The sequence below is a fragment of the Oryctolagus cuniculus genome, chromosome 5, assembly GCF_051225735.1.
Source record: "Oryctolagus cuniculus isolate XC-2025 breed Fujian yellow rabbit chromosome 5, ASM5122573v1, whole genome shotgun sequence".
In the NCBI taxonomy this organism is placed as follows: Eukaryota; Metazoa; Chordata; class Mammalia; order Lagomorpha; family Leporidae; genus Oryctolagus; species Oryctolagus cuniculus.
Genome location: NC_142871.1, coordinates 113,570,590 through 113,596,073, shown reverse-complemented (window position 1 = coordinate 113,596,073; position 25,484 = coordinate 113,570,590). Strand labels below are relative to the sequence as shown.

Genomic DNA, 25,484 nt, shown 5'->3' with positions numbered 1-25,484 from the left:
TTCCCATTATTTTTAATCCAACTTGTTGTTTGTTCTCCCACTATTTGTCTGTTACCAGCTACAGAATTTGGTTGACTTGTGATCTGGTGAAATCTAACTTTCTTCTGATATATTTCTACTTCGACCAACAGTAGAATTTCTTTCCCCAATGATTGCCTCAAAATAAATATTATTAAATTAATTAGCAAATTAAATACTTAACTCTGATTTCCAAGTACACATTTATTACATATTAAAATATTATATATGGTGGTATTTCTTTCTTGACTATCATGTTTCATGGATATACTCTGTTATACAAAAATACTATTATATAAAGTTTATTCAAAAAAAACCTTACATATTCTTGTTAAGGATTTCTATTAAATTTTTACACTGCTATGTTGCTGTTTATTTTTACTTCTGCTGCATTGGTATGTAACTTTTTCATCATAGTCTCTGGCTAGTTGTTTACATTGGAGTAATCTAGTACTTTTTTATTTTTAGTGCTATTTCTGTCCATTTAGTCATACCAATTTATTTTAGTACATTTTCAGTTGACTCCTGGAGTAAGCAATATTAACAATTATGTACAACAGAGATTTGTGGCATTTTTCATAACATCTAGATCTATGTTAACTATTGATGGTGCTTACTGTTTATTTTTGCTTTCATAGTTTTATTTCTTTCATTTTAAAATTATGCTGAGTACATTTTATTGTTAAAATATTTGTTATTAATAGATAAACAAAAGTGCTAATCAAATTGAAAAAAAATTCTGCCATAACTGTTGTATTTTCGGAATAGGTACATAAGCTTCCAATTAGCACACTTTTATCATTTATCTTTTAATAAACATTGCTTTCTACAGAAGTTAATATGCAGAACTGTTGGTTATACAAATTCAATACAAATGGGATATGAATTTAAGTATGGTTATGGTTTATCATTTTTCTTTCCAGTCACTATGCTATCATTTTTATATCACATGTTTAAGTGCCAGAAAATGTAGTCTCACATGGCTTATAGCACAAATAGCATCCGTAGTAAACTTGAGTATCTCCAAACAATTATGAACTTCAGAAATTTTTTCCAAGTGTAGTAAAATATTATTATGAACTTTTTATTGAAGGTATTTTGGCAGAAAATTTTCAAATGTGGAAATTTTTGAAAACCATTAGAAACAATCCAAAGAAACAGAAGCAGATGATATTGCAATTTCTGGAAGTGATGATGAACAAGACATAATTATGGGCCTATACGAAATTTATGTTTACCAGCTATTGACTAATCTGTTGTTACATGCATTAAAGGAATTTCTCAGAATTAAAATTAATAAGACTTGTTTTCTCCAATCTACTAGGAGTGAGTGAAATAGGTTGGCAAATCTGGCTATCCTGATTCGGGGGGGGAACAGTAATTTTTAACAAAATCATTGACAAATTTGCAGAAGCCTTAGAAACAGAAACTCTTACTTTTTCTGCTATATTTGACAAATATGCTTTTCCTATTTTGAAAAACTTATTAATGTGACTCAATGGTGTTAGTATATGGCTGTCATCTGGCCTATTGGTCAAGATGTTGGGTGGGATGCCTACATTCCACATTTTGAGCATGAGTCCAGCTCTACAACTGATTTCAGTTGCCTGTTGATGTGAACTCTGGTGAGCAGTAGATGTTGGCTGAAGTTGTCGTTTGTGCGGGAGACCTTAATTGAGTTAGCAGCTCTGGGCTTCACCCTGACTCAACCCCAGACTTTCTAGCATTTGGGGAGTGAACCTTTTGCTTTGACCTCTTTCTTTCTCTCCTCTATCTCTCTCTGTCTCTGCCTCTTAAGTAAATGAAAAATATGAATAAATTTAGAAGTGCCAATTCCAAGTTGCATTTGTACTAAAATTTATTTTTATTATTTCACTGTCATTCATCTAGTCTTATTTCTGTGCAAGTATGTGTAGGTAGGTGTTTGTGTGTATTTATCAATAAAGAAAGTGTTCATTGTATACTAGACTGAGTACATGACTTTTTGTTTAAGATTTATTTATTATTGGAAAGGCAGAGAGAATTACAGAGAGGCAAAGGCAAAGACAGAGAAAGGTCTTCCAACTGCTAGTTCACTCCCCAAGTGGCTGCAATGTCCAGAGTTCAGCTGATCCAAAGCCAGGAGCCAGGAGCTTCTTGCATGCCACAGCAGAGAGCTGGATCAAAAGTGGAGCAGCTGAGACTTGAACCGGTGCCCACATGGGATGCCGGCACTGCAGGCAGCAGCTTTATCCACTAAGCCACAGCACTGGAACTAGTCCATGACTTTTTAAATTTTCATCTTACTTGAAATTCAAAGAGTCAGAGAGAGGAGATAGAGACAGAGATTCTTCATCCACTGGTTCACCCCAAATGCCCACAACAGCCAAAGATGGGCCAAGCTAAGCCAGGAGCCAGGAACTCGATCTGTGTCTCCCATACGAGTGGCAGCAACCTAAGTACTTGAATCATCATCTGCAGCCTTACAGGGTGCACTTTAACAAGAAGCTGGAATAGGAAGCAGAGCTAGGGCTCGAATTCAGGCACTCTGATATAAGATGTGGGTGAACCAAGGAGAGTATCAACCACTGTGCCAAACACTCACCTCATTTTATGAATATTTTTGAAAATGATTTTGTCTCATAGAGAAGTTATGTGTTGAGATGATCTTCTCTGAATGTCAACTATGCTAGATATGCCGTGAATTATATTTATGTATTTTTTAATTTTATCATTATGATTTTTTGAATTGACAGAATTCTTAAAACTAAACCATCCTTTAATTTCTCGGACAAAATCAATTGCTAAGGATGAATGTTTTTTTAAAAGTATTGTTCTTTTCTTTTTTTTTCTTTTTTATTTAGTAAATATAAAGTTTCAAAGTATAGTTAATGGATTACAATGGCTTCCCCCCCCCCCCATAATTTCCCTCCCACTCACACCCCTCCCATCTCCCGGTTCTTCTCCCATTCCATTCACATCAAGATTCATTTTCAATTATCTTTATATACAGAAGATCAATTCAGTATATATTAAGGAAAGATTTCATCAGTTTGCACCCACACAGAAACACAAAGTGTAAAAATACTGTTTCAGTACTAATTATAGCATTACTTCACTTTGGACAAACACTAAGGACAGATCCCACATGAGAAGTAAGTACACAGTGACTCCTGTTGTTGACTTAACATTTGACACTCTTGTTTATGGCGTCAGTAATCTACTACTACTAAAAAGTGTTGTTCTTTTCAATTGCAAGTATGTCAATTAAGATTTTTGGGGGCCGGCGCTGTGGCACAGCAGCTTAACACCCTGGCTTGAAGCGCCGGCATCCCATATGGGCACCGGTTCGAGACCCGGCTACTAAACTTCCAATCCAGCTCTCTACTGTGGCCTGAGAAAGCAGTAGAAGATGGCCCAAGTCCTTGGGCCCCTGCACCCGAGTGGGAGACCCGGAAGAAACTCCTGGCTCCTGGCTTCAGATCAGAGCAGCTTCGGCCATTGCAGCCAATTGGGGAGTGAACCATCGGATGGAAGACCTTTCTCTCTCTCTCTCTGCCTCTCTGTGTAATTCTGACATGAAACTAAATAATTACATCTTTTTTTTTTTTTTTGACAGGCAGAGTGGACAGTGAGAGAGAGAGACTGAGAGAAAGGTCTTCCTTTTGCCCGTTGGTTCACCCTCCAGTGGCCACCACGGCCAACGCGCTGCGGCCAGCACACCGCGCTGATCCGAAGGCAGGAGCCAGGTACTTATCCTGGTCTCCCATGGGGTGCAGGGCCCAAGGACTTGGACCATCCTCCACTGCACTCCCTGGCCACAGCAGAGAGCTGGCCTGGAAGAGGGGCAACCGGGACAGAATCCGGCGCCCAGACCAGGACTAGAACCCGGTGTGCCGGTGCCACAAGGCGGAGGATTAGCCTAGTGAGCCACAGCGCCGGCCAATAATTAAATCTTTTTAAAAAATATTTTTGCCACAGTAATCTTGATTTTCATTTTTGCAAATAATTTCAATTAGAAGTTCTGCCATGGAAATAAAATCTCTTTTCCACATTTCCCTATCAAGTTATTCTACTTTATTTTAAAATATTATGTAACTTTCTACATGCTTTTAATTTTGTAATTCAATTTTTATAACTCTTGATTTACTCTCTCTTATTTTTTCCCGCTTTCTGCCAAAGTGACGAGGCTCCAATCTCCTTTGAAAAAATGATTTGTGAGGCCTGCCTGCGATGCCAGACATGCCATATAGGAACCTGCTCCTATATATATATATATATATATATATATATATATATATTTGACAGGCAGAGTGAGACAGTGAGAGAGAGAGAGACAGAGACAGAGAGAAAAGTCTTCCTTTCCATTGGTTCACACACACCCCCCCCCAAATAGCTGCTACGGCCAGCATGCTGCGCTGATCCGAAGCCAGGAGCCTCCTGGTCTCCCATGCAGGTGCAGGGCCCAAGCACTTGGCCATCCTCCACTGCACTCCCAGGCTACAGCAGAGAGCTGGACTGGAAGAGGAGCAACTGGGAAAGAATTCCGCGCCCCGACCGGGACTAGAACCTGGGGTGCCGGTGCCACAGGCGGAGGATTAGCCTAGTAATCCATGGCGCCGGCCAGAAGATTGTATTTTTAACTCTTTGTAAGAGTTGGTGCACAAGTCTTATTTAAATTTAAATGACACTTTTGCTGAATATCTGCAGAATTTGCTTAAAGAAGCTTCTAGGATATCATCCAAGTGACTGTTCACTTTGTACTCCTATCAGAAATTCTTTCTTTCTTTCTTTCTTTTTTTCTTTTTCTTTTTTTTTTTTTTTTTTTTTTTTTTGTGGTGGAAGGAAGTAGTTTTTCCCCAGTGACCTTACCTTTTGTTTAAGAAATACAAACTTCATGCATTTCATAAGTACAACTTTATGAATATATAATGATGTTCCAGTTGACCTGCATCCTTGCAACACTTAGTATTTTGAATTCAGTTTTTTTGTGTTTTTTTTTTTTGTTTTCTTATTTGTTTGTTTGTTTGTTTTACTTTTTCCATTTCAGCCACTTCTGTTATGTGTAGTGGTATACCACTGTAGCTTTACGAGCATCTACCTAGTTATGGATGATCTGAACATGTTTTTAATGGGCTTGTTGACTCTCCATATTTTTGTAATATTTTTGCATTTAAGCACCATCTGGCTAGTGATTTAGTTAAATGTTCCATAAAATCTGAAAAAAGTATATTTTCTACATGATTAGATACATATCAATGTATTTCAAAGTAAAATCCTGATATGTGTCAATTAATTTATATATTGTATTTTCCAAGTGCATTAATACTTTACATTTACATTTGTGAGTGCTCTGTCATGCAATTTCAATTGTATGATAAGATTTCATAAAACAAATTTGTTTCTAACAACTCTTAATTACACTTATAATTTTTCTCTTATGCATTTTGATTTATTATTTTTCACATAAAGATTTGGCATTGCTGGAGGTTTTTAAAATCCTATATAGTTTATGATCACAGCTACTATGAGGTGTTTCACGTTATTCATTTTCCTTTGAATCCTACATTTGTTAAATAAAAGTGTAACCTTCACCATCTTCTTTTTGTTGGTCTTGATACACATTATTTGATTCATTATTTTGCAGTTAACACAATCTCTGTCTTAAATTTGGATTTCTAATTGTTGCTTAATACCCTGAAATAACTTACTATGGTACAGTACTGAAATTTAAAAAGTTATTATATATGTTAGAAAAATTTTAAAACTAAAAGGTTGATAAGATATAGAATGTGTGTAACTATAATTCATCATTTACTTTTTTAAAAAGATCTAATTGCATATTTGCATATCAGAGTATCAGAGAGGAAGAGGCAGAGACGGACAGAGATCTTGCATCTACTGGATGACGTCTCAAATGGCTGCAATGGCCAGGGCTGGGCCAGGTTGAAGTCAAGAAGCTTCTTCCAGGACTCCCGTGTGGCTGGCAGGGACCCAAGTACTTGGACAATCTTCCTCTGCTTTTCCAGGCCATTACTGAAAAGGGCTGGACCAGGCTGAAGCCAGGAGCTTCATCCGGGTCTCCAACGTGGGTGGCAGAAGCCCAAATTTTTGAGCCTTCCTCTGCTGCTTTCCCAGGCCATTAGAAAGAAGTTGGGACTCCAGACAGCACATAAGGGATGCCAGCATTCATGTGGTGGCTTAACCTTCTGAGACACAAAGCCAACCCCTACAATTCATTATTTAGATACCAGGTTTAGCCAGAAATATAACATAGCCGTACCTTGGCACTCTTCCATAAATTCTGGAAGTAAGCATCTATCTAGAAAATGCTAAAGTTATGGTAACAAAAGTGGATTGTGAATGTTCTGCAAACCATGTGATCACTCAAAATGTCAAAGGAAAAAAATTAATTATTCCAAAACATATTGGGATTCTGCGACATAACTTTTACTAAATAATAAATTAGATACTAGACTAGAACGTATCTATTTTCTACTAAACAAATATAATTAATACTCAATTAAAAATATATACATTTTTAGTATTCCCTCTCTCTTTTCTCAAGTTGCCACCTTCAAAAAGTGTACACAATGAGATATTACACCTCTACCCTCTCAATTATGCTTCAGTCACATAAATTTATATCTGAGCATGTTGGAGTTAAATTACAGAGAATCATTTGCTTATAAGATTATTGAGAATAAATCTCTTAGGTCACCTGATTTTATTTATCAAACTCTGACTCCTTGAATACTATAAAATTCACACACTGTTTTTAATTTTTATTCTAGTAGCCACCTATAGTACAATTAAGCAATTATTTCTAAAACAGATTGTGGACGTTATGTTTTCCAAAATCTTAAATATCTGGAAGTATCTGCACATTACTGTTAAAATAATAAGTTGGCTGGAAAGTAAGAAACCAAGCTTTAATAGAGAAAAAATAAAAGTGAACAATTACTGTTTATCTAATCACAAGAATTTTTAAGCATAAGCAACCATGAAATAAGACAAATAGAAAAATGAGCAAAAATATTAATATGGAACTTACCAAAGAGAAAATATAAGTTGCCATTAAATCTCAGAAGAATTACAAATTTTCAAAGGTATGTTTTAGGGACCGGCACTGCACGTTGGGCCTCCCAGTGTGATGCCTGCAACCCACATAGGAGCTGTTTCAGTCTCAGATGCCCTACTATCTATCTATCCAGCTGCCTGTTAATGCACCTGGGAACGTAGAATGGCCCAAGTACTTGGGCCCCTGCATTCACATGGGAGACTTGGATGAAGCTCCTGGTTCCAGGTTTCAGTCTGGTCCATAACTGGCTGTCGCAGTCATTTGGAGAGTGAGCCAGTGATGGAGGATTTCTCTCTCTTTCTCTTTCTGTCTCTCCCTCTCTATCTGAACTCTGAATTTCAAATGATTAAATAAATCATTTTTTAAAAAAGATATGTTTTAGATTAGACATATTGTAATTCAAATTTTGGTCTGGAAAAATACCATTTACTGATGATACAAATAGAAATTGAAACAAACCTATTGAAAAGCAATATAGTATTTTTAAGATGGCTTGGAAACAATTTCTAAGAATGAATTCTAAAAGGTTATCAGAAATAGCCACAAATGTTTTGAAACTCATACGTATAAAGCTATCCATTACAATAAAGTATGCGATAGTAAAACCTGAAAAAATGCATGCCCAACAATAAAAGAATATTTATATAAATAATGATTAACTGCTTAGCAAATTAAAAAGGCATATACTAAAAAAGAATAAATTAAAAGTATCAGCTTGCATAAATATTCACAAACTATGAATATATATATTTAAATGTAGAAGGGAATATACAAAAATTTCAACAATGGTTGGCCTTAAATAATGTAATTATAACATTTTTCCTGTTTCTTTCTCATTTTCTAAAATTTTCATCTTCTTGAAGGGCAGAACAACAAAGAGAGAGGCAGAGAAAGAAACAGAGATAGATGCTCCATCTGCTGGTTTACTCTCCAAATGCCAACAAAAGCTGAGGCTGGACCAGGATGAGATCTGGAGCCCATCCTCACGTGAGTGACAGGGGCACGAGCACTGGAGCTATTATCTGCTTCCTCCCAGGATGCAGTAGCAGGAAGCTGGTTGGAAGGAGAAGAGCTCGGACACAAACAGGCTCTCATATGGGATGTAGGCATCCTAAGTGGTAGCTTAACTCACTGCACCACAACATCTGCTCTTGCTAATGGTTTTCAAATTTTACATAAATTTTTAAAGATCTGTTTATTTATTTGAATGTCAGAGTTACAGAGAGAGGGAGAGAGAGAAAGAGAGAGAATCTTCCATTGCTAGTTCACTCCCCAGATGGTTGCAACAACCAGGGGTGGGTCAGGAGGAAGCCAGGAGCCAGGAGTTTCTTCCTGGTCTCCAACTTACATACAAGGGGCACAAAGACTTAGACCATCTTTGGCTGCTTTTCCCAGGTCATTAGCAGGGACCTAGATTGGAAGTAGAGCAGCCAGGACTCGAACTGGAACCCATATGGGATGCTGGCATTGCAGAAGAGGCTTTACCTGCTACTCCACAAAGCTGGCCCCTCAATTTTAGATACAATGTGGCCACAGTGCCAACAGATTAGAATTTCACAATATTCTACCTGCCCTATTTTCAAAACTCCTTTTTTAAAGCAGTATTTCCTCATAGAACAGTGTTTCTAGGAATGAATTTCCAATGATAGAAAGCACAGTTGAGGATCTGTTGTTCAAAGTTCCAATGTGTATTTGAATCAGTGTAAGCCATAGCCTCCTTCCAGAGATTCACAATGATCATTAGCATAAAACATACTGAGAAGTCCTGTCCCAAGAATATGAAAACTTTTTTAATCAGCATTTCCTCTGTATAGTTCAAATTTATTTAACTAAAAAATTCAGATTACATTTCTTAAAAACATAAAAATATTTTCAATGACATACATTAGGAAATACTTACACAGAATTCTAATTAAAAGGTGTAAATGATTGTATGTGACCAGGAGACTTGAATAATTAGGATTAAAGTGTTTGAATTAGCCTATGTCAATGGAATTACTCTAACTAAAATTAAATGAAATGCTTAACCTATTCAAACTACACTGTTATCTTCTGACACCCTAAGTACATCTCAGACTAAATAATTAGGAATCAGATACTGTTCTCCTTATATTAAAATAAAGTTGTAATAGATTGAGTAGGAATGGCTGGGTAAAGAAGACAAAGAGAGAAAATCTATTTTATTTTGGTTGCCCCTGTCAGTTACAGAGAACTGAATGTAACCGGGACATAGATGTCCTCATACACTTTCTCATTTTGCTTTGAGAAATGCAGAAGTTTCAGAAATATTTTTGTGGAAAAAAGAACTAATTAGCCCAAACCTTTAGCCTTTAATTCATAAAATACATAAGAAGCAAAAATAATACATTTAGCTTTTTGTACAGCTCAGGGGCTGTGAGTGAGCCTTGTGAAAGGAACTCAATTTACACATGCAAGAGATTAGGGTTATGGCTGCTGCAGATCAAGACACATGCATTAAACGTGGAATGTTCAATGTTACATGGTACGAGGAGGAGGATTTAACTGTAGCTAGGAGTATGAAGCAGAGGTTACCTGCCAGTTTCTACCTGCAAGAATTTATAACTTGTTGGTCATAAATGGTCCTGCAACCCAACGTTCCACTTTTAGTAGGTATTCCATAAGATGCACTGGCCAGTCTCGGGTTGGATCAGAGATGCTGAGGCCAGGCAGTCAGACTTAGCCCTGCTTGTGTGGCCTTAAAAGCTGGCAGTTTGGAAATCTTACAGCATCCAAATGAACTCACTATTACTTTATTCCAGCCTCCAAACACTGCTTTTAAGGCTTTATTGCTGTTTGCAAAGTTGATATTTTGCCTCTGTTGTTTGGTGAAATGTTACTGCTATCCTTTAAAGGTAGGAAGCAACACTACAGATCACCTCTCCACTCCTTGTTACTGACAAGTTAGGTTGCACAGCACAAAATCAATACCCATGGTGTCTGCAAAATTCATCATCCCCTCTGTACTTTGTGAACATTTGCTTCCTTCCAAAGATCACAGCAACACAATTCTTATCAAAAGCCTGTAAGAGTTGAACTCCAGGGAGAAGACTGTTGGTAAACTAATTGAAACTTCTCTAAAATGTCTTCATGTCATTTTATTACATTTTTGTTCATTACTAATTTAAATGAAATATTCCAAATGCAATACACAACATGTTGGATAAATATATAGAACTTTGAAAGGAAATCAAGCAATGCCCCAGTCGCAGGAGCATTTACGACGGCAACAGAGTATAGCAGTGAATAGGTTTAACTCTGAATCCATTTCTTCCCATTACACGGTAAATGACTTTGGAGAAATATCTTTAAAACCCAAGTTCTTACTTTCCTCATCTACAAAATATGCTCAGTTTATGAGAACTAAATAATTCAGCACTGAGAATGCTATTTGCATGCTGTCTTGCACTTTAGAAATACAGAGTACCTACCTGCTACTTGTCGAGGACAATATCCAATAGAACAGACAGCATTACAAATCTTAAATTCTACTTTTATTATTTCACTTTGATGACTTGATGTTTTGTTGGTGTTTATTGAAAGTATAGTACCAACAACTTTAATAGTATACTGACAAAATGAGATTTATATTTTGCTGTGATTTTCCTCTCACAAGTTCAATCACTAAGCAGTTGGTAAAGAGTAAAGCAGTCATAGTATTCTGGTCAATTTTTTTTCTCAACAATGTTATCATTACCTAATACCCAAAATCCTTATGCTAATTCTTACAACTCTCTTCCAAGTTGTAAAATATATCACCATTGATTGCATTATAACCAGAAACTGCATCATATTCAGTATGAACATTAACAAAATCTTCTTAGCAAAGCAATACAAGTGAAAAACTTTATCAAATATAGTTGAAGTAAGGTTGGGCCAGTGGTCAAGATCTAGACCATAACACAACTTAATTTTAAAAAACTACATATCTCTACCCCTAATTCCTGAGTACAGTAGAAATAAATAATGAGCATTTGAGTCACATTTTTTATGGATGTACAGTAAGTATCCAGAGCAAAATGTAAGCTTTCTTCTTACATATTTCCTTCAAAGTCGCTGGAACTTCCATATTGGTCATTTAATATTCCTATAGCTACAAAGCTAGGTTTTTGACAGAACCATTAAGCTTTGCTGCAACTTGGTTCTGTTTTACTTCATGCTTTTTTGGACTCAAGGGTTTCCTTCAGTTCCATTTACTGGTGAGAAATTTACTTTTTAAAATTTCTTAAGGGACTAAGGTTTGAAATATATTTTCTCTGGATAAGAGGTTGATTCAGCCTAGCTACTTAAACAACAAAAAACAAATTCTTTTAAATAATGTTTGTTAGTTTATAATTTTACTTTGCCCTACATTTTGGTGTGATTTATTTACAATATGCAACATTAAGCGAAAAAATTCTGGCATAAGAATCAAAGATTCTGGGCCTAGACATGGCTCCATTGCCCTGGGATCTTGGCAATGAAATAAGCAGTCTTCCCCGCAGCGTGTGATCCAATAGTAGGTAGTCATCTTGTATGTTTAAATAGCTGAATGAATGACCTTTCAGAACTCTAGTTTCCATAGATTTGCATTCTGTATCTGCTTTGAGTGTTACATACTACAGTAATTTAGGTAAAAATACATAATGCACATAAAGTTAATTTTGTTAAGTACCAATTATCCTCATTGTTGTTTTAAAATGGGTTACCAAGCTAAAAAATGATGGCAAAGAACATGAAATTTGTAGCCAGACGTATCAGGGTTCCAGTAATGAGCCTACCATTTACTAGCAGGGTTATAACTCTCCACTTTCACATTACCCGCAGAATTGTGATGCTGATTAACTGAAATAATACATGCAAATTACTTGGTCCAATTTCTTGCCCAGGAATTACGTCTGTGGTTGTTAATTGTTGTTTTAATTACGATTGCTACAAATATACTACAACCTGATAATGTCATATATTTTAAATGTATTACACATATAAAAATAATAAGTAGTTAATTTAATTCTGCTAAATAAAATTCTTCAGCTTAAATAACTAGAGAATAACGGTTTGTGACAGTGGGAAAGTGAAAAATCATAAACATCAAATTCCATCTACATAGATGGAATCCATATTTTATTCCAAGAATTTTACTCATCATAAGTAAAAAGCTAGCAGTGATCATCTTATCAAATAATGAAACATAAATAAATCCACATTGCCCACTCAATATATTATGAAATATCAAAAATCAATATAATGCCTTTACAATGTGTGTTCTATGAATCTATATGTCCACAGTTCATGGATGACATTTTATGTGGCTTTGGAATTAAATCCAAAGTTATAATCCTGTATCAAATTTTATGACAGTTATTTATTTATTTATTTATTTTGACAGGCAGAGTTAGACAGAGAGAGAGACACAGAGAAAGGTCTTCCTTTTTTCCGTTGGTTCACCCCCCCCAGGTGGCCATGACAGCCAGCGCGTTGCGGTCAGCATGCTGCACCGATCGGAAGCCAGGAGCCAGGTGCTTCCTCCTGGTCTCCCATGCGGGTGCAGGGCCCAAGCACTTGGGCCATCCACCACTGCCTTCCCCGGCCACAGCAGACAGCTGGACTGGAAGAGGAGCAACCAGGACAGAATCTGGCGCCCCAACCGGGACTAGAACCCAGAGTGCCTGCGCCACAGGCAGAGGATTAGCCTAGTGAGCCGCGGTGCCTGATTATGACAGTTATTATATCTCAAGAAAATGAGCAAAAAGATCTGGCTAGCACCTAAAAATAAAATCAGCCCAAAACAACTTGCTTAGGAAAACCACCATATTTAGATTGAATGCTATTACATTTAAAAAAATACTAATAGAAATATAAATAATTATACTAATTATAAAAGCTACAAATCATAAATCATAAATTCAAACATAACGTAAGGTACGGAAAATACTAAAAGTTTCAGAATTGAATGATTATTTGAAGGATGACTTTTCAACTTAGAATACAAGAGCTCACTCACCTGGAATTAAACATGAGTCAACTTTTCAGAAAGTAAATCTCAAAAACCAAATTGAATTATCAACAAAAAAATTAAAAATTTTTCATAATTTTTCTTTCTTTTAAAGGCTCTTCTAGAAAGTGTCTATGTCTTTGCAATCAAATATCCTCTAATTTGAATTGCAACCAGTCTCCCTTCTCCATAAGAGGCAAGGAAATTAAACAGGTAATATCTGAATCTAAAGTAAAATCATTGACTACTTCTAAGAATCTGACCAATCTAAGATGAAAAGCACTTTCAGCAGCTCATCACAGAAGAGAGTGCCTTTGGGCGCTCAAAGGGAAGCACTGTAGTCACTCTTATGAGGGCACCATCATGGATTGACCTTTCCCAGACACCCTACTGAGAAACAGAGTCCATTTACAGTCCAACTCGAAAACAGAGTCAAGAAAATCCAGGGTTCATTTTCTCTGGGGAGAGAAAAAGTTGAGTGCATAATGCTTCAGAATTTCAGCAAGGCAATTATTTGACAAAGTCTAGTGAACTTAATTTAGATCTACTGCAACCTTAATACCCCATAGATTCTATTCTAGGGGAAATAATTGTAGTAGCGGTAGAGATCATTAATAGAGTACTTATCTCAGTAGGATTAAAGGCTTATGCCCTCACAACACTGAATCCTAACCTCCATTCTTTATTATAACCTCCACTTTACAAACAAACAAACAAACAAAAAGCAGTCCCAAAGAAGTGAAACAGCTTGCTCAATGATATACCATTGTTAAATTCAAGATTGGCATTCAAACTAATCTGACTCCAAAACCCTAAATCTTAAATCCTACTAAGAGGCTTGAAGAAAAAACAGTGACCCCCCTCCACTCTCTCTCTACAAAACATTAACCATAAAAGCTGTTTTATTGATGACCTTCACATCTTGGCACTGTGTAAGTCTTCAGTGCCTACACCAAGGTTATTTGCAGAGCAGCCTACCCAATTTCCAAGCTGAACCCTCCTTTCTTCAACTTTTAATAATTAGAGAAGTAAAATAGTCATCCTCAGCAGCTTTGAAGGGAACATGGACAATACTAGAAAGGAGCTGTTCTAGTCAGTGCTCCTCTTGATTAAAGGGCAGGGGAGATGACTCCAGCCTGAAGGCTTAGTGGTTGATTATTTATGGGAACTAAATAGCTGACATAGCTGCTCCTCCACTAAATTCTCCCTATTTGAGTCAAAAGAGCTCTTCCAGGGGAGAGTAAAGGTGGCACAGAAGAAAAACTATAATCCCAATTTACCTCATCCTAACATTATTTTCACTTGCAACATTAACAATGGAATGTGAATGCTACATGTGAGAATATCACATTACTCCACTCAGAATTCTAAAACTTTAACACACAATCATGGGTCATTTCAGAAGACAGGGAATAGGAATAAAAACAAATTGTCCAAAAGATTTTAAAATGCATTGCTCTTCACAGTTGCTGTACCTCTTTGCAATTATCTAGCACTTACAATACCAATTTTTGATTGGTAATCACAGGCTATTTGTATTACAATCTGAAAACACTGCTTCTTCCTGTTTTGGGAATACAGGGTTTGAGCTCTTTAGCTTTGTTTTTAATTTTAGTTTACTCTAAGATAATTTTGATATTTCAGCTGAAATTACTGACCTATATATAATTTAATTTTTTCAACAGGTTGTTTGTTTTTACTATTTTAAGCTTTATTTACATATGTATTTATTATTTTAGAGGCAGAGAGAAAAAGATTGATTTCATCCAGTGGTTCACTCTCCAAATACTTGCAAATGCTGGGGCAGAGCCAGGCTGAAAGCAAGGGCCTTGAACCCCTGAATGGCAGAGACCTAAATACATGGACCATCACACGCTGCCTCCCAGGATGCATGTTAACACTAAGCTTGAGTTGGAAAGCAGAGCTGGAACTTGAACCCACAGATTCTAATATAGGATATGGGCTTCCCAAGTGGTGTCAACCTCTAAGCCAAAAGGCTGCCTCTATTTTCACTATTTTGTATCACCAACTCCTGAAATAATTATCTCTCACGCTAATTTATGGTACTCTTTTGACTTTAGAATAAATAAGATGAAATCCAAAATACGTGTCAGTAACTTGAACTAAAATTAAAATGATTCTAGAGTTCTTGTTGACTGAATATCCGATTACTCATTTATCCAATTGTGCCAAATAACTTATATTTGTTCCTCAAGTTCTATTTTCCACATTTCTCTACTCTGCCTCCTGCATGAAGAAGCTGATTTACAGGGGCTACACCACTGGGCTCCGTGGATCTTGAACTTTGACTGAGGATCGATGAATGGATGGTGGAAAACCTTGCTGTGGATATTTATTCCATTATTCCCTTCCAGCTGAGTATACACTGACAATGTCTCTCTCCCAGCAGCCACAGTTCAGATACCTATTCCATGTATCTCTCCTCTGAGTTGTCTGGCAACTATTTCCTCCCTCAGCCTAGAAGGAATGAAGGTTCCCCTGCTGTCCCTGGGTACTTCATTATCTCCTGTTTTGCTGAAAAATCCTGCGCATAGCACTATAGACATCATAACTTTTGTTAGAATCTCCTCAGATGATTTAGTTTACATCTAGTGTTCCTTCTGGGACCCTGATAAACCACTGAAAGTTGAGAGAGAGAGAGAGAGAGAGAGAGAGAGAGAGAGAGAGAGAGATGAATAGGACATGATAGGACATGGTTCCTGCCATGACAGCATACAGTCAAATCAGTAGGGTTGGTGTCATGGATCCCGTGCTTAGAAGGGTGCTGCATTTGGTCTAGTACTCTGATGCCACCATCCTAAAATTTTTAAGAATTTTTGAATTTCAGTTTGCACTGAACTCTATTGATGATACAGCTACTCCTGCAAATATAGTACACGTGATGAATACCAATACAACTCTAGTAACAGTAACGGGTATTTCTAAGCCTTACTCTGCTTCAAATACTGGTCTTAAAATTGTGTGCTAATTAGCTCATGTAATTCTATCAACACCAATGGAAAAACACTTTTTTTTTTAGATAAGGAAACAGAGACACAGAAAATTTAAGTAACTTGCTCAAGATCACATTGCTAGTGGAATTATGGATTCCGATCCAGGCATTCTGGATTGCCCTGTGCTACTCTACTTTTGCAATGGAAGCACAGAAAATAAAACAAAATTAATTTATAATTAAACTTTAAATTCACATGAGCAGTAACATGCCATGGAATTAAGTCTCTAGAAATGAGTGTTATTCCTTTAAAAAGAGGCTAATTGCAGACTCACAACAGGGACAAAAATCTGCACAACAAATAGTATTCAATTTCTCATATTAAAAAACAGCTGAAGGTTTTCATAAATGTTACAAATGTCAAGTCTCGCAGTTTTGACATATGTCCTATCATCCTTAACAAAATTCATGCCTTTTGAAACTATTGTCTTTATCCCTAACAACTTTAGGAAATCTGTTTAATAAGGACAGTAAAAATGCTAACATTCACTTCTAAAAAGAAATTATATAAGCATAATGTCTAAGAAATAGTTTATTTAGATTCATTTGTTTCGAAAATACAAAATTACTTCTTGGAATATAAACACCATGCACCATTGTTTATGAAAAGAAAGACGAAAGGACTTAACATTATGAAGACAAGAATCTTCATTATCGTAGAAATTACAAAATAGCACATACCCAAGTTTAATGTCTATCTGAAACTATTCAAAACTACATAGGGTTTTGGCTTTTCTATTTTATGTAATATGTGTTCAGTTTACTGCCTTCCAACCAGAAGACAATACACTGTCTGTGGTGTGCAAGTTTGTTATTCTAGGTTGCTTTTGTTTATTTTTTCTCTCCCCAAACCATGAAATATCTTTTTTTACTAATCTACAAATGATGATTTTTTCTCATCATAAATATTGTACACTTTCATAAATTTTGTTTCTGTTTTGTTGGACTAGAATTTACTCAACCATTTGGACAAGACTTACACAAACCAAGAGTTACTACTTGGTTATGTGAATTCCTTTAAACATCTCTCAAAAAAAAAAAAAAAAGCAGGTAAATACTGCATTATTTTTACTTCATGGTCAGACTTGGTGAGCTGAATTTTAAACATCCCAATCTGACATCAAAATCAAAACAGATCTCTTCCCCACTCCCCGCCCCACCCCACCCCACCCCACCCCCAAATAAATGAACTGGTTGTCAGCGCTGACTGGTGTGTTTTCAAGGATATCTTAGCCAAGGGTATTATTTTAAGAGATGAGCAAATGGGGAAACCCCACAGCCCAGCCAATAAAATATGAACTTAAGGTGCAAAGAAGCACTCATAAATATTACTAAGAACAAGGGATTCATTGTTTGCCTCCAGCCCTCTCGGTGGCTCCTCAGATCTCAGCCTCTCTCTCTGCGTCAGGGAAGGCTCTTCCTTCAACCTGTGGTTTTTTTTAAAGCCGAGCTACTACATTATTTATGACTGTGAATGTGAGTAGCCCGTCTGTATGCTCTTCGTCCACAAATACTGAGACGCCCCCTCTTTTCCCCACTTGGGCATTTTAGTGTGTAAGGATGAAAGGGTTTTCCCCTGGAGCTGATGTGGTTGGGATTTTGAATTAGCAGCTGTGACAGTACGAGGTAGACTGAGGATTTCCCCACACAAACTCCACCTGCACAAGTCAAAGACCAGTCTTTAACAACTCATTTCATTCATTTTCCTTCTTCCAAGTACTTTTTAAAAGCATATTTTCTTTTGTTTTTCCAGCTCGTCCTCAGTGTACTATGCCTCCAACTGTTACTCTTGATCTCTTTATCCTGTCTCATCAACTTTTCTCAACTTAAAAAAAAAAAGCAAATAGTAATTTCTTCCCAGAAGTACTATGAATATTAAACAATGATAATACGAGTAATGGTTTTTTTATAAACTAAATGGGAATCGCATGTTTGAATACTGTTATTTTTGTCCAATGTTGTATTTTTTTTCTTTCCTTCACACTTCCTCTTTTAAATTTTAACTGTTTTATAAAATAGTAAAGGCAAAAGCCAATTAAACTCTGTCAATGGGATTCTCAGGAAGAGATGAGGAGGAAAGAATGGGATGATGGAGAAACAATTACAGGGGTGGCAAGAGCCAAGGCAGTTCTGATGCCCTTGGGAGCTTTTCTCCCAGTGGGTGGAGGCTGCAATTGGCACGTCATAACCTTTTCCTTCTCAACTAGAGAGAAAACAGGAGACTGTACCTAAATTCTCAAACTGGAACTAATTGATTTCCAACTAATCTAAGCCTCTAGCTATGAAGAAACTAGGACTAAAAGCAGACCCCAGGAAGGGAGGGGGGTGGTCTAGGGAGGGGTGCCAAAAGAGCCTGGGGCCAACAGAGACTTCAGAACTAAAGGGGAAAGGCCCAAAACATGTTAGGGGTTAGAGAGAGAGAGAAGGGAGAGGGAGGTGATATGAAAGAAAATGGAAGAATGAAAGGGTGATTGAGGCAGTCTCAAGTCCCACTAGCCTGTGTTCAATGCTTTTTACGTATTTCCAGCAGTTACTTCTTACCAAACTTCTGCAACTGGCTATTTGTGTAACCATTAAAACTTACAAAAAGAAACCCTGGAATTAAACCATAATTACAGCTATCTCTGACATCCAGGCCAGTCATTTGACAATCAAATAGCTTTAAAGGAGAAGACGAATCCCTTTAGTCACATCCATGAATGCTTGGGTTGTTGAAGAACAGAATAAAAGGTGTCAGCCTTTAGCAATGCCATTTTTTCCCAAAATTAAATATGTTAAAGAATGGTTGTTGTTTTAACCAATATTATCACTTTGTGTTCTAGGCATAATTCATGAATATATAACCTAAAGATTATCATTTCTTCCAACTCATCCACCTTTCACAAAAATTCTTGTATGTGTTTATGGGTGTGTTTATGTTACACAAGTGTTAATCACCCTTTTGGACACACTACATAGATAGGTATCATAGGTGGATACGCATATAAATTCCTCTTTTCTTAGTACTTAAATCAGCCAAAAGCAACAGTTAATATCAATGATGTCTTTCAAATGTATCAACTGAGGACATAAGCATTAATTCTTGCAGTACCAAGAGGTTTTTAAGACTCGAGGAAGCAAGTGTGGGGGAATTTAAAGTTTTTGAAAGTATGCTTTTCTTTTATATCTAGCATACTAAATATATTTATAAAATATGAAAGAATAAAAATACATTTAAAAGATTTATGTTGGAAAATTAATACATATTATTAAAATATACTTAAGAAACATTGGACTCCAAACCAACCAATCAAATGAGTCAAGAACCCTTAGTATACTTAAAGTTTTCATAAAGATACATGTAAACAAAGAATAATACAAACATAAATTTCCTGTTTCACTGTTTTTTTTTTGTAATTTCTTCTAGAACATCTACAATGTTGTCATTCTATGTGTACTATTACAAGTAGTCAAAGAAAGATGTTTTCTAACTAAAAGATCTCAGAAACAACTACATGTTTATCTTTACATAAACAAGCAAAACACTAACTAAATATTGCAAACACATGCTCTAGTCATTCCTTTCATCTGCATTGAGATTTAGTATAACAACTGATCCTTCACATTTTGTGAAAGAGATGTTAGCAAGGAAAAATATTATCAAAGTGGTATTAGCTAAGCAAAAACTCCACTGATACTCAACACTTTTAAGCAAAACAAAAACAAAAAACAAAAACAGTGAGTTAAATATGCAAAAGTTCGATACTATGGACTGACAAAATGTAGCCTAAGAATAATAAATAAAATAGACTAGAAAATTTCATTTCACACAATCATTTATATCAGTTTCTTCAAAATGAACAAATCACTAAAATAATTTATATGTAAAAATGATATATTTGATTTTATATTTAGATGTTTACATGCCTTGAGGCAATTTATTTGCATTTTATTTTTTCTTTTAGTAAATTCAATTTTGCACTTATCAACACAAATCTAATCTTACTTGAAAGATAAGAAGTAAATATTTTACTACATATGATTCTAAGTTTGCATTAAGTATAATTGTTGTGATTAGCATAACCTATGTTAGAACAAGGTATCTTTCTGAATGACAACATGAATGCAAAAATACATTGTTTACTCTGAAAATGATAACATACATGTATTTTATAAAGAATGCCACTCAACTCTATTTATATAATTCATCTTATTATAGGAAATGTCAACAGATTCTTTTCACATATTTAAGTATCCAGGTGACTTACTCAGTACAAATCCATTCTACACTGCTAATTTGAGTTATTTGCATCTAGTCTCCATAATATACATTTCCCTTAAGACACCAAAAAGTAAACTTCTTTTGAGACTTTCAAGATCACCAAACAAGTAGCAGTTAATATTAGCTAATAAACATTACAGTAAAAGAAACTGAAATTCTTGGTGCAATTAATAATGGTTTTGCACTTTTGCCTTTTATGAGTATGCTTGTCCCTATTTTATTATGCAAAAGATAGAGCAGTTAAAGCTTTTTACTAAGTAGTCATTGGTTACAAGTTTGGAGTACATTAAAAGGGCACGATCTAGGGATCACACTGTGGTTCAGCTTTCCTTATATACTACTAAGAGAAACTCACCTAGTTTCAGAATCATTTTGTAGTATATCATGTGAGACATTTAGTTTGAAATTATTAGATGAAGAAACAAGAAGTGACACAGTTTGGTATTGAAGAAAAGTCATTATTAAGCTGTTCAAGCATTTTAAAAATAAAGTTTTCTGAAGATTATATTCAATACTGTTTCTGTAGAGAAAGTTGAATAATAAAATTTTTTGGTATAGATGATAAGCTAGTAACCTACTGTGTTATTGTAACTCAACCAATAATAACAAAAATTTCATTGATTTGAAGATGTATATGTTCATTGATGAAAAATATACATTCTAGAAATCCCTGAATAAAAATGTTTTTATTGTTTTGGACTTTCTTGTTCTACTTAGATTTATAACAAGTACTGGCAAACAAATTCAAAAATAATACTTAATATTTTTCTAATCATAATAAAATATAGTATTAGAGCAAATTCATGACAGTTCTTGTTTTTCAAAGTGTATAGCATAACACATTTTTCTGTCAGATTTTAGGTATTTTGAACTAATTTTTTCTGTAATTTGTTTTATGAGTATGCAAATTAGGCTGCTTCAAATTTTCTACAAATGTATCAAAACTAATTTAAATTCTTGAATAATACTTTTGCTACAAAGTAAAATGTTTCATGACCCACATCTGTATGGGTCTTTCCTTTATCCTAGGAAAGAGCAATCCAACAGATTTGGAATTAAGTTACATTTTAATGACTTAAAAGTGTCAAATGAAGTCAGTTAATTATATGCAGAAGAAAAGGCCTCTGAGACACCTGATTAATGCAACAAATGATGACTTACTAAAACTTAATAATGAGAGCGTTGTTTCGAGTAACATAAAGCATGATTTATTAAGCACCTTATCCTTCATGCTAGCATTGCTAAGAGCAAATGAGCAGGGCATATTAAGAAACATATATTATAAAAGCATCCATGTGTTATTAAGATTTGTTGCTATCTGACTTTTCAAGGAATATTTCCTTTGAGATATTGAATGAGGAAGTTTTTAGTTAAGTGTATCGTAAAACATGTGGCTTTTAAATCAAGGCAGATTGCATTTTTAAAGTTTTAAAAGTTCTGACATTAAAAATTTTCAAATATTTCCAGTTGATTAAATTTGTTTATAAAATTTTTAGTCTTCAAAAATAAAATATATTCTATGTAAATTTCCTTTGACTATTTGAAAACAGTAAGTTTTCACATTTGGTTTGAATAACATTAACGAAAACAACAGCTCTTGTAAAGTCATTTTAAATTGATAAGTTCTTTAATATTATTGTAAGAGGAAATAGTAAGCATTAATTTGCCATTTGATATTGTCACTATTGAAAAACTACTATGAACTACTAGCATTGAGTAAGAAATAATTTTAAAACTTATTTAATAATATTGTTGCTATTCAGACATTTTCTACTAAAGAACTGATCTCAAGTAAAGAAATTTATACAAAGAGCATGAGAGGGTGTTTTACATTTTTCTTGCGTGTGGAAAAAATTCACTAGGTATAACATAGTTTAATCACTACATTTAGGAAATGTTAGATTGAAGGTTCTTTTAAAAATATTTTTCATAGAATTTCAGGACCCCTCCGTGGATTATTTGATAGTAATCATTTAAAGTATGATTTGATCTTAGCTAACTTAATGTCAATATTTTTACATTAGTTACTTCCCCTAGATGAGATTTTTGAAGCTGCATATAAAGATATACATTCTTCAAGTTGCTAGTAAAAAAAAAATGATTCAGAATGTCACTTTTACTTTCCCCTCTGTAAGTGCTTGCTGCTTTTCTTTTTCCTTTCCCCCCATAGCATAGTCGCATAAATTTCCTTTCTTTATCGCTTTTTCATTCAAAAGTTTAAGCAAGTTTGAAATTTTAACAAGATGTAAAAAATTCAAATCTAACTGAGCTATAAGTGTTCAATTACAGCTTTTCTTATTAAAACAACATTTGACTCTGTTGCCTAAGGCAAAATCTTACATAGCATCAAGGAAAGAAAGGAAACAGAAGCCAGAGAGGAGAGTTATAGAAAATGACTTTATATAAACATGACCACCTACCAAGTAGCTCCTTTACCATTAGGAAAACTTCCACTTTGTAATAACACAGATTAACAAATAAATGAACGACATACCTAAGTTGACAAAGCTCATGACCATGTCTGCATCATTCAGAAAGTTGGTATCATGTAGGCTGGCTAGAGGAGGGCTCTGGGTGGTCAGAGGCGTTGTTCGAGATAACTGTATACGGCGAGGATACCCATTGGGAGAGGCTGGGTATCCCTTTCTTGCCCCTCTGGTCTCTTCTGCCAGGGATGCCCTCACTGAGTATTCCGACTCTTCTGGATTTTCTTCATTGGCCATGGCATTGTACAGGTCCAGCATAAAGAGAGGCGCAGACGACGCTTGTTTTCCAGGTGAAAATGGTCTGGGTCTGTGAGGCAAACCCAAGATAGAGAGAATTTCCCTCTGTATTTCCCGTCTTTCGTGGTTCCGTAGTCTTCTATAAATAAAACTGGAGTGAACATGATTGTCTCCCAAGCCTCCTTTTGAATAACCCACTAGAACCCAGCAGCTCCAGAGAAAAGCCACAATACCCCTAAGTAAAAATGCAGTCAGATGCATTTTTGTCCAAAAGCAAAAGTTGATATTTTTAGTCCTTCTTCTCTTAAAAAAAAATTCCTAGGAGGTCCAGTTTCCCAGTAGCTGAACAAACAAATTTACCTATTCTTCATGACAGTGACATTTCTGAACACAACATCCTCACTGATTTTCCGTTCCTATTTTAAATATTTTGGAGTGTGTCAAAAGTAGTTATTTCTATGAAAGCTGAAACTTGGATTTCCAATTATCCACAGTTGTTAAGAGTTTTTGCTTCATTGATGTGGCAGAAGACGACTAATAGTATTTGATCGGATGACCTATGCATTCCTATATAAATTTAGGATGATCAGGCCTTTGGTATTTGAATTAACGAAAGCTGATCTTCTGATAAACTGAAGTTCCCAAGTTATCTTCACTTGCTCTTGAGTTCTTCTCAACCCTTGAGCTCTTCCCAAGACAAATCCTGATTTCTGAATCACAGATCTAGGCTGATCTGCACCTTGGTGTTGGAATATATATTTGTCCGGCAGCTTGGTGATAACTTTAACATCTTTTGTGTCCTCCTAGTGTAAAATAACACTCAAGGTTGTACTATTCAAATAAATGTGTTCCCCTGAATTTACTTGAAATCCTTCCTGTAAATCCATTCAATCCCTTTCTCCTTCTTACTGTTAATTCCACCTCCAGCAGGCACAAATATACCAGCCCTTTTCAAGAGAGATCTAAAGAGTAATGTAAGCACAACCCTGCTGGGAAAGAAGAGGCTTCTCATTGTAATTTGAAACTGGTAAAGCAAAAAGAACTTAACCCTTTTGCTACCAGAAAAGCCTCCATTTTCACAATTTTCTAGCCACATATCAACCAGAGAATAGTGATACATGGAACATACAAGTTCTGGGGGAATAAAAGCCAGTTTTCAAGTAGCAGACTAATGATTTTGCAACCCATTTTATACAGCAGTCTTTTGGAGCTTTTTGTTGTTGTTGTTTAATGGCATGCATTTAACACACTTCTGTATTAAGTCTCAGGTTTTGGCTAAGTTAACATGATAGGTCTCCGATCTATATTTGAAATTGTTTCTATTTTTTTATAAGTCATTAAAGTTTACATATTAAAAAGAAAAGGGATAAGTTGTAAATAGAGGTTAATTTCGTGTTTCTTTATGCCAGTCAGATCTTTTCAAAATAAAATACAGGGAAGAACTAATCACTAGTATACATATCTTACCTCCCAAAGTAGTAGTTACAATAATTCAATAATGATGATTAGATAACCCAGCTTTAAATGGTTTTATATATCAAGACTTTAAACAGAAGAGCATATTCATAGTGCTCTTATGAAATCAGTACAGTTGAAATATAAATATCTTAAGATGTATTTTGATTCCCAACTTTTAACTTACTTCAGTAGAAATGCAGACAGACTTACAAATTAGATATTGCCCATAAATGGTACTCAATACTTTGATTTGTTTTAACTCATAAAAATAAACATAAAACAAATATTCTTCATGACTACATACAGATTGAAATTTGAGTTTTTAAAATTTGATGGGTAAAGTGGGGAAAATGCACACCTTTCTAAAATACCATGCTTAATCCAAGGAAATGAGCGAAGTACGTGTTTATCCTTAATGTTTAATGCCTTTACAATTTGGAAGTCTGCAATGTTTTTGTGCAGCTATAATTTTCCTTACAAGCTCTCACTTAACCTCAGGGCTCACAGTACATTCATTGTCTGGGGTACTATTCTGATACCAATGTAAATTTATCAACCAAATTCTAGAACTGTTATGAAATTTTAATGTTTTTCCTTTACTCCACCTAGAGGCGCCTGGTTTCTTGTTTAATTTCTGTTAAAATGTTTCCGCTGAGTGTAGACAGCAAACTCATTCTTCCCACAAATGTTCAATTTATTGATGAAATCAATATATTGAAAAGAGCTCACAGAATCCTATTCTGTGCATCATTTTTTTTATACAAACTCTGTGCACTAAAACTTGATGATGCTGTTTGTCATTTGCCTTACTGAAAATCCTTTATTAATAGCCATGGAATATGCCACAAGAGCAGACCTGTGTGCTGACATACAGGAACCCCTCTGTGAAACAGATACCACTAAGAATAGCAGTAGTGCAAGCTGGGAGTAAGTGAAGAAGCAATATTTCAATAAGAAGT

The 25,484-nt window shown here is 35.3% G+C and overlaps 1 protein-coding gene across 1 annotated transcript in view; it reads right to left on the bottom strand.

Moving 5' to 3' along the window:
* BMP5 (bone morphogenetic protein 5) overlaps positions 1–24,218 on the bottom strand; it is a 125,021-nt gene extending 100,803 nt beyond the window's left edge. Inside the window, exon 1 of the mRNA XM_002714515.6 lies at positions 22,839–24,218. Coding sequence (XP_002714561.1) covers positions 22,839–23,328 — 490 coding nt within the window. The 5' untranslated portion in view covers positions 23,329–24,218. The remainder of the gene's footprint in view (positions 1–22,838) is intronic.
* Between the last annotated feature and the right edge of the window lie 1,266 nt (positions 24,219–25,484).